The sequence below is a fragment of the Solanum dulcamara genome, chromosome 7 (genome assembly GCF_947179165.1).
Source record: "Solanum dulcamara chromosome 7, daSolDulc1.2, whole genome shotgun sequence".
Classification (NCBI taxonomy): domain Eukaryota; kingdom Viridiplantae; phylum Streptophyta; class Magnoliopsida; order Solanales; family Solanaceae; genus Solanum; species Solanum dulcamara.
Window position 1 is genome coordinate 8,300,717 of NC_077243.1, and position 10,535 is coordinate 8,311,251.

At 37.1% G+C, this 10,535-nt stretch overlaps 1 protein-coding gene across 3 annotated transcripts; it reads left to right on the forward strand.

The window, feature by feature from the left end:
* Window positions 1-280: 280 nt before the first annotated feature.
* On the forward strand, window positions 281-10,491 carry LOC129896703 (rac-like GTP-binding protein 3). Of its 3 annotated transcripts, none has more exons than XM_055972654.1 (10): window positions 281-524; window positions 632-763; window positions 1,414-1,501; window positions 1,658-1,767; window positions 1,849-1,912; window positions 4,556-4,651; window positions 6,455-6,519; window positions 6,604-6,669; window positions 8,511-8,605; window positions 10,222-10,491. In XM_055972654.1, exons 2-10 carry the CDS (start codon window positions 659-661, stop codon window positions 10,259-10,261), a joined length of 729 nt encoding a protein of 242 aa, XP_055828629.1. In that variant the 5' UTR covers window positions 281-524; window positions 632-658; the 3' UTR covers window positions 10,262-10,491. The 3 variants fall into 3 exon arrangements, with proteins under 3 accessions (XP_055828629.1, XP_055828627.1, XP_055828630.1); XM_055972652.1 differs by having other exon boundaries at window positions 281-513; XM_055972655.1 differs by lacking the exon at window positions 4,556-4,651 and having other exon boundaries at window positions 286-524.
* Window positions 10,492-10,535: the final 44 nt, after the last annotated feature.

Consider the following 10,535-nt stretch of genomic DNA (forward strand, 5'->3'; position numbering starts at 1 on the left):
TGAGTTTGAATTCTGAATATGAAGAAAATTTTGTTAGGAGCGTGATTTGAGTTTAATCGTGACTTCAACGCGAGCTTCGAATACCAAATGTAAAATATAAAAAAATAATTTTGTCAATAATAATTTTTTAAGAATAAAAAAGAATAGGAAAATGATTCAATCCTAAAGCAGCAAATATGGTTTGTGAATGGCATATCAACAAAACTAAAGACCCACATCTCATCTGTCACAGGACCCATTTTTAACTAATCCACTTAGGAGGGGGGGGGGGGGTCTTTCCTCTTATTGTGGGAAAAACTATTAATTGCAAACTACTACTCCTCTCGAACAAGAAAATTAATAAATGTAACAAACGTACCGCTAAGACCCACAAAAATTCAATATCCGCAGATTTTTGGTATTCAATTTTAGTAATAATACCAAAAATCAAAGTTCCAGTTTTTATATTTTCCCACAAGATTGAAAAAAAAAAAGAGACAGCTTTGCTACAGACTTACAGAGCCAGTTAATTGAGTAGGAATCATGTGATTTTTGCTCTCTCCTTTCACTAGGCATTAGCCTTTCTTACTAGTCTTTTTTCTTGGAGTAATATTCTTTCTTGGTATTTTTTTGTTCCATTTGGGGTTTGCAGCTTTTTCTTGAGGTTTTTTCATGTTCGATGGCCTCAAGTGCTTCAAGATTCATCAAGTGTGTTACGGTTGGTGATGGCGCTGTTGGCAAGACTTGTATGCTTATTTGCTATACCAGTAACAAGTTTCCTACTGTAAGTAAGGGAGTACTTTTTATTTACTTTCTCTTTTCCCCAAAAGATCCATGTGGGTTTCTTGATATGTGTCCCATTGCTTGTGTTTGATGCCTAGATAAGCAGGATTTTGGTTTTTATATGTGGGTTTAGCAGCTTTTTCCTTTTTTTTTTTTTTTTTTTTCTGTTGTTGGTGTTTCTTCTGATTTCTACTTTAGAATATGTTCTCTTTTTGCCTCAGAGTGTTTTTTTGTTGCTTTATCTAACCTATTCTTGAATGGCCTTCTTGGGTTGTGTTCTCTTGGTATGCTCCATTCTTGCTGCCACCCAGGTCACAAAAGTAGGGTGGGGTTGGGGGGGTGGGGGGGGGGACGGAGGGGAAATCACCCTAAGAAAAATGTAAGGGTGACGTAATCGACTTTGGGGAAATATCACTAGCTCAGTTGGTTGAGTAATTGAACTTATCACATTGATGGTGAATTGTTGGTGAGGGTTCGGTTGCCCACAATGGGATCCCCTCTCCATTTCCCCTTCAAAAAAAACAGACCTAATCAACAAGAAAGAACAGAATGATAAGGCTAACTTGTGTGATTCAGGAGTATTTGTTGAGTTTATTTCAATTGAGCTTGAACTACTTAAGTTATCTGAGCGTTTGTATATGTTCAAACCAGGACTATGTTCCAACGGTATTTGACAACTTCAGTGCTAATGTGGTTGTTGAAGGGACCACGGTAAATTTAGGTCTTTGGGATACTGCAGGTAAAAAATATTCTCTAATTACAGCTGATTAGTTCCAAGATGATTTCTTATTTTGCCTCCTCAAAATCAAGCAATAACATCCTGTAATAATCATTTACTAATCCTTTTAGGAGGCAAAGGAATTCTGATTTCTCTGTCCTCTGATAATTTTTATAGGACAAGAAGATTACAACAGACTACGACCACTGAGCTACCGAGGAGCAGATGTTTTTGTCCTAGCGTTCTCCTTGGTTAGTCGTGCAAGCTATGAGAACATACTTAAAAAGGTAATTTCTGTTGAAAATTGTGAACTTTTGTGAGTTTGTGTCAAATGTCTTTAGGATTGCTGAAAGCCCATTTTTGTTCAGTGGATTCCTGAACTTCAGCATTATGCTCCTGGAATTCCGGTGGTATTAGCCGGCACCAAACTTGGTAAGTACTTTACATATTCCCTGAATTAGCAATTATAACACATGCTGATTCTTGAATGTAACTGCTTCACGGTTTAATGTCACTTTGTTCTATGATGTGCTTGCTAAAATGCTATTGTGTTTACTTATAAAAAATAGAAATAAAATGTTAATGTGTTGATTGTAGCTGCCCTTTGTAGTTATCAGAGTTTATAGTCTCTAATACTGTATTCAAAAGCATAAATAACTTAAGGGCATTGCAAGATGGAGGTGAAAAGATGTGAATGTTGTATACCTTAAGGGGATTGCATGATCAGAGTGAAGTCTAGAAATGGAACTGAGGGAGTATTGATATAGAAGCCATGCTCTGTGCATCAAAGTGGTCTCTATAACTTAGTACTACCAAAAAATGCAGCTTCATAACTTTTCTTCCTCAAATATTCTCAGGTACAACAGTAAAGTGGCAACTAGGAGGAAAGTTGCCTGATTAATAATTTTGACATTTTTGCATTTATATGATAAAACTTCTTCAAGGTGCACACACTACATATTTCGCAAGATTGTACTTGCTACTCCAGATGGGGCACCATATGCTCCGGTATATTCAATTTCAAATCCAAAAGCAAAATCCTATGACAAGGATAGAGTTTGTTTTAGTACGTAAGGAATAAGGAGGAGTAGATGGCTGCCCAAGCTTCTCAAAATTGAAGAATGTCCCAAGCTACCTAAAAGGGGAACTAGTGGAGGTCCCTAGGGATTTAGTAATAAGAGTTAGTGTGTAATGTGTGGGTTTAGACGCATGAGATTGGTTCGAATTCTAATGCGAACGAAAGCCTAGTAGTTAAGAGGAGAAGGGTGGACAGGCAATCCCATCATCCTCTGAGTCTCTAACTGTGCGCCATAAAATTAGCCTTTGGGGATTTCTTGCTTTTCAAGAATATCTATGCACCGGAGACTTTAGGTTCGCATTCATTTAATTTTTACAGTAAAGCTTAATAATTAAGATGTCTACTTCTTTTCAGGGGCCAAACATTTAAGCGCAAGTGCTAAGGTTGCCCTTAGCTTTTTGAAGGGGAGCCTTGGCATAACTGGTAAAGTTGTTGTCATGTGACCAGGAGGTCAGAGGTTCGAGCCGTCGAACCAGCCTCTTGGTAAGGCTGCGTATAATAGACCCTTGTGGTTCAGCCCTTCCCCGGACCCTGCACATAGCGGGAGCTTAGTGCACCGGGCTGCCTTTTATTTTATTTTATTAGATACTGTAATAGATAGCATTTTGGAATCCATGAGTACACCTTGATTTTCCTATGTTTATTCCTTGAAGCTTTTGGTTACTCTCTGTTTTTTTTTTAACTGCTCTTTACCCAACTTGATTGTCCTGCCTGAGCCATTAACCATCTCACCCCGCTAAGCTAGAGATGTATTTTGAAGCCACAGATGATTATTGTCTGTGTCATAATTAACTTGCCTTATAGAACATGTGTTTCAGATATCCGTATGAAATCTCTGGACTTGCAATGTGTGTAAAACTATTTCTCATTTAACGTGCATACTGCAGTTTGTGAAACTAAAATTTCTTCAGAAAGCTGTCTTTGGATTCTTCTTTTTTTTTTCCCCTTCCTTTTCCCCCATTCTGGTTCATAACAAAATCTTACCAAATCAAAACATATCGCTCCCAAGCTATACTTTCCTTTTCCTGTTGTTACTTGTACCCTTTATCTCTTAGTGCTGTTATTGGAGGTTTCGAACAAGTCTTAAAATGCCAGATTACATAGCCTTTGTGATTGTTGTCCTAAGACACATTTTGCTCTGAAAACCGAATTTACTCAGCAATTTCTCCTTCTCTTGCTTCCAAGTTCCTTGCAAATATTATATTTTCTACTATGTTGTAAGAGCCTTGAGTAGCACTCCTACAGGTACCATCAAGTACCTCTCCACTACATCACTATTTTCTTATAAAAAATAAATAGACAAACTATTACTCATTAAAGGACCAAGATTTAAGGTCCATAGGTAAAGGTCATGTGCATAGAGGGTTAGGATGAATGCAACTCCGTGATTGTGAAAATGTTGCTTTTGTACCTGGTGATGGATGCTGTTCAATCATAGCTTATAAAAATTGCAATATAAATGTTAATCTTACTTCTGTTAGACTAATGAGTGAAGTGTTAATATTTACTCCGTACTAATTTCAAATAAACAATAAAAGCAAAGGTAAAGGAGCAGCAGATTTAGATATCACACACGAGAAGGAATTTTATGACGGAGAACCATGGCTTAATAGTTAGAGTTGTCATCGTATGAGTAGGAGGTCACGAGTTTAATCCATGGAATCAGCCCCTTGCAGAAATGAAAGATAAAGTTGTCAACAATAAACCAAATGTAGTCCGACCCTTCCCTGAACCCCACCCATAACGAGACCTTATTATACCAGGCTGCCCCACAGGAGTAGGAATTTTATTGGCCAAAGAAAAGGTCATGGAGTCGTTTTTTCAGTATATTCTTGTAGTGGCAGGCTGATAATCTTAGTTCAATGAGGAATAATACAAATGTATCTCATGCCCAAGAATTTGTGGTGGTGAAATTTTAAATACATGCTTGGCTGGTAGGTTTAGCAGATTGCAGCTCCTGTGATAATCTCTAATATTTACTATATTTTTTATTTCAGTTGACAGACTTTATTTTGCTTCCTTTACACTTATTCAACGTGGAATCTCATTCTATGGAGAAAGAAAAGTGAATATTAGTGTATCTAAAAATCATGGTAATTTTAAAGTATTTTCCATGTTGTTTGATGGAATGAGTTGTTTCCTTGTATGATTTTTAGCAATCCTAAGCTCATGAGCTAACTTTTAGGGTAAAGTTAGCCCCAATTTCCATTTTATTCACATGGTATTAGAGTGGAACACATTCCTTTGGTTACTCAATATTGAACTCTCATATTATGTTGTCCACTCTCATAATGTCCTACCCTGAACGTGCATTGGGGGGTGGGGGTTTAAGCTCCCATATTAGTTGATGGAATGGTTATTGTCCTTTTATATGGTCTTGCATAATTCTCGACACTTGAGCTTTTGGGAGTTGAGTTAGAACTGATTTTCATTTCACAGATATCAATTTAAAGGAAAAGAGCCGAATTAGGAAAAAAATTTAGTGTGGTTGGAATGGACTATACCTTTTTTGTTTGAGATGGTAAGTTGTATTAAAATCAAAAAGGCTGCGAAACCATAATAAATACAAAGAGTGAGCAAAAACTAAACTAGGCAAAAGTTTCTATTGCTCTATGGAGACTCTAAAAGTTGCATTAGAGCCTCAATGTCTTCTATGTACTCCTGTTTACACCAAAAATGAAAAAGAAAAGTACAACTAAGCTTTATCTTCTGGATTGGGTTACTCTTTCTTTCAAAACATCTGAGATTCCTTTTCCTTCGGATAGTCCACCATAGGCAGCCTGGGATCATACAACATCTTCTTTTTTGATCTTAGTGTCTCCCCGTCTGTTCCACTTGGAAAACATGTCTAGTGTAGTCATTGACACTGACCAACTCAAACCTATCATAGCAAAGAAGATGTCCCAAGTTGTGTAGTCACTCTGCAGTGCAAAAAAGGTGACTACCTATTTTTGCATTCTTTCCACATAAGTGGCAAATAGCAAATTGTATTCCCCTTATCTGTAGCGTGTCCTGTGTCAAGCATGCTTGCTTGACTACCAACTAAACGAAACAAGCCACCTTGTATGGGATCTTAGTTCTAAATGTGCTTCCAAGGCCATATCAAGGTCAGATTGTTTTCATGGTTCAAACTGTTATAAGCTATTTTGACTGGAAAAGTGCCTGAGTTGTATCTTATCCACCCCAATCTGCTTGTGCGTGAGAGGTTCCAGTGAACTGATTAAGGGTGTTTAAGAATTCATCAAATTTGTCCATCTCCCAGTCATTCAAGGATCCCCTGTAAGTTAAATTCTAACCTTGAGTACCTGGAAGGGAATTTTAGGACTTGGTTGGAAAAGGCATTCTCTGTGAATAGTCATTCTCATTTTATTACTAAGCCCAGCAAAGGGAAGGTGAAATATAGTAAGAATGAGGTTCTTATTCAAAGCCATTCCACAAACCAAAATCTGGATGAAAAGCAGTCTACTATTGGGACAGGCTAGGGCCCTATATGTCAGTCCTAATCATATTCATATTTAGCTGAAACATCATCTTTATATTGAGGATGATCTTGAAGGTGGAGGCTATGAGTACTTAGTTGAAAGTATTTTTAGTGGTCAAGTCCCTGTAACGTTTGAGCTTGTGTCCCCTTGGTGGAGCAGAATTTAAGACTACATAGTAGAATGAATTTAGTTTCTTGTGTAGCTATTGTTGTTTGTTTTCATTGAGCATCTTTATGGAACTAATAATCCTGGACGAGCAGTTTGCTGTCAGTAAGTCATTAGATGACTTTGCTATAGTCACGAGTGTCTTATTTGCTGTCTACTTGTGAAATTGGCAAGCTCTCCTCATGATGTGTAGTGTTACTTGATTCTTAGTTATGCATTAAATATTTTTTCGTCTGGATAATGCTACAGATCTTCGCGAGGATAAGCACTTCTTGGCTGATCATCCTGGATTAGTTCCTGTCACCACTGCGCAGGTCTGGCTCCAATCTATCAGTTGTATCTTGCTCCTTTGCATAGTTTTGAATAAATGGAGGGGATACTGATCTTCACATGTTCAGGGAGAGGAGCTGCGGAAACAAATTGGTGCTGCCTATTATATCGAATGTAGCTCTAAGACACAGCAGGTGGGTCAAATTAGTATCTTTTCCTAAGAGATTGTTATGCAGTTAAATTGGTGCTTAAACGGTTCCATGAATTAAAGATTGTCGTTTGTTTTAAAAAGGTAAAAAAATTTGAAGAATATTTAATAAATTTCAAAAGAAAAAAAACATTTTTCAGAAACAAATGCCACCATGCTACAAATATTAATTGCTTCATTTCAAATGTCCAAGAATGGGAGGATCTTTTAGTTCTTTGGGTGAGCTGGGAGGGTGTGCTGGCCTTGTGTTAATTGTGTTTGCTGCTTCGTGGGTGTCAATTTTGTATCAATATGTCACTCAAATGCCTATTAGTCAACTACCTATTTTAACATAGGATGAGGATCGATTATCTCTGTCTTGTTCATCCTTACATCCATCAAGAATATGGGGTAGATAATCTTTAAAGGATAGTATTTCCTTCTAGTTTTTGTACTTAAAGGCCCTCAACTTTTAACTGTCAGAGAAGAAATTTTATCGATGCTGTATCAAATCTATCCTTTATTGGGATAGTTGGAAACATTTCTTTTTTGAACTATTGCAACAATCTTGTCATTTTCTTTAAGTATGTGACTGACTATTGTAGGTGTATGTACAATATATTGCAGAAGATATTTGTCCAACCTCTACTATTTTTGGTATCATTTTTAATCAACTGACTAGAAATGTTAGGATGTGCTTTCCCTATCAAAAGTTCTTTTGGCCACTTTCAGCCTATCTTACATGGGTTGGCAGATTATCATTTTGAGGTTGCAAATTTAAGTTTTTTTGATGTCTATCTGCTATGAACCTTTTGGAGTTTAAAATAGTGGTATAGCATTTTGCATCCAAGAGTGTAGCGTAGTGGTTAATGAGGTGGGTTGAGAACCATGAGGTCTTAGGTTCAAATGCCAGCAGAGGAAAAAATACTTGGTGATTCTTCCCATGTGTCCAAGCCTTAGTGGACAAAGTTGCGCAACAGCTGTGTTGGTGAGCGATAGTAAGTTCCCCATGGAATTAGTTGAGGTGCGCTCAAACTAGCCCGGACACCGCGGCTGTCAAAAAAAGGGGGGTGTCTACATTGCGAACCTCTGGATGCTGATTAAATGAAAAGTTACTTTTACCTAAAAAAAGTAGTTGTAGAGTAGACAATGCTGTAGTTAGTGGCAATCTGAAATAACCATTTACTTATGTACAAGCATTTTGCTATCCCTATTTATCAACTTATACAGTGAAACTTCATTCAGCTACTGTTTTTCATTTCCTGGAGGTATCTGGTTTATTCACTTGAGTCGGTTGTTCAAATATTATTCAGGTTTGTGTTATAACATCCTTCGATTGAATATCAACCTGATATTAAATTCAAGTGAAGAAAATAATGATTAGGCTGGATAATGAATCTTTAACCCGCAGAGCACAGGTCATACATTTTCTGACTTCCACTTACCTTTTTTCTTGCTCTGCTGGTTTTGCATGTGTGCAGGGTTGCTGTTTGAGAGTTTCTTGATACAGTAACTTCATCAATGAAGCTATTCATTGAAAAGACGGGGCACGTTGCCTTCCCTTATTTTGAAAACTAGGTCAAGACCTTTAAGTTTCCCATTCAAATTTATACCAATTAGGACCAATTTAAGTATTTGACGTCCCAGATACTTCCGACCTGTATTCTTAACTTGTCTATGTCTAAGTATATCCTTGCTTCCACCTGATTCGTACTTTTTTTCCTCTCACATTTTCTTTACTGAAGATACAAAGGCACTTCTGTTTGTTGCCTGATGGTTGGCTACTTTTACTTTTAATACTACTCTATTTGTAACTGACCACCTTACTTTTGCCTATTTGATCTAAAGAATGTGAAAGCTGTATTTGATGCTGCAATCAAGGTCGTCATCAAGCCACCACAAAAGCAAAAGGAGAAGAAAAAACAACGTCGAGGATGTCTTATGTAAGTAACTCTCTTAACCTTCTCTTAAAATCAGTTTCTTAGCTTTGGTACCACATAGGAAGGTGCTACATGCCATTTGTTGCACTGATGATCCACAGTTCTCCATTGACATTTTAAGTTGGCATACGGAAACAATAGTTGTGCTACTAAATATGGAAACAATACTTTGTTCAAACCTCTATGCTTTACCAATTTGTCTCCCAGTGACTAAATAGTTCCTTTTTGAACAAAAAAAGGGCATAATTGCTCTTATGTGTGCACAACTTTTTGTTCGACTAAGAAATTTAGAACATGTAAGTCCAATATACTGATATATATCTAGGGGTACTCTGACTTTAAGCCATATAGAATGTATGAAGACCTCATGAGAGACTCACCATTTGTTTTATTTATCCATATCATGCAAGAATATACATGTTCATCATCCTCTTGACATTGACAAACTGTGGCTATGGAATGGTTAGCAATATATGTCCCTGTTGCTATCATATAACATGAATTGAACCAGAAATTTGATAGTATGGGGGCAATGTTTCCTATTCTAGAGATAGTTGTAACTGCTGAATTGACAGACTGCTGTATATTATGGTATTAAAAATTAATGCTATTTTCACTTCAAAAAATAACACTATTTTCAATACTCTCTTATAAAAAGCTTGCGACGATGAAAATAACAGTTGCCTTTTCACGTGAACATTACTTTATTCAAAGAAGGTATTACTAGAAGATCTGGGTTTTTTTTTCCTTTTGTTCTCTCTCCACTTTTTAGAAGGAATTACTAGAGGAATTTAGCAGATAAATTCAATAAGTGGTTATTTGCTCACTATGTGCTAGGGGCCTAAATGTTGTGTAGTGAAATGATCTGTGGGGATTCATAGAGAATTAATGTGAACTCATGCATTTGGAGCGTACTTTTTCGGGTAAGGGAGTTGCGTGGATTGAATTTTTTTTTAGGTAAGATAGCATGCTTCCTTGTCACAGATTGATCAATTCAATTTTATCATTACAGTTATTGCTGTTGAAGTGTCGGCAGTAGCAACAATCTTCGGTTTATATTGTGATTCTGTTAACTATTTAGGCCGAGCTACAAAAGCTTTATGTTGCCCTAACTTAAAAAGCATGGATCCAGTCTCACAAAAAAGGTTAAAATTTCTGCTTCTGGTGGAGTAACAGACACAATGAACTAGAGAGAACACCAGGCCCCATCTAAAGTTTCTGGGTATCCAATCTAAGCCCCTTATATGACAAAAGATTCATTGGACTGTGAGGGCATGTCTGTTTGACTGTTAGCAGATTATAACTCTGACAAACTTCTAGAGTTGAGAGTTCTGGCCTGGTTTTGAGGGATGATGGCCAGTTTAGGCTACTTGGCTCTGCTAAATGGTGATATATCTGGCTGGTTACAACAAAATACAAAAGAGAGAACATTTTGCTTCCCATTTGTGGTTTCAATTTGTGATGCTTATAACGTGTTAATGTAATTTGAACTCATTGTGCGACATTGCCATTTCCTTTTCAATTTTGTGTTAGTTTTGACAGTGCTTTTGAGACCCTCTCGAGTTTTTGCAGCATTGTGCGCTGTCTGTAATGCTAACTTCTCTCACCTGGTACTGCAGGAATGTGATGTGTGGAAGGAAGCTCATCTGTTTGAAGTGACAACTCAATGTATATACTTCCATCAATTCGGTCTCTAGCATGATCATATCAGTGGCTTGAGCGCACTGCTTACAAAACTTAGATTTCAATGAGAACTTTTACGATGAGACTAATGTATTTGTTTATCTGCAGTCCAACTTGTTGCTGGACGGACTAGATTTGTCTTTGTAAAAAATTACATGAGTACTAGGTTTATTGCAAGGAGATGCGATTAATTCTGTTATACCTAAGCAGCTGTTTGCCAAAAACTACACCACATACAGCATCCAAGTAG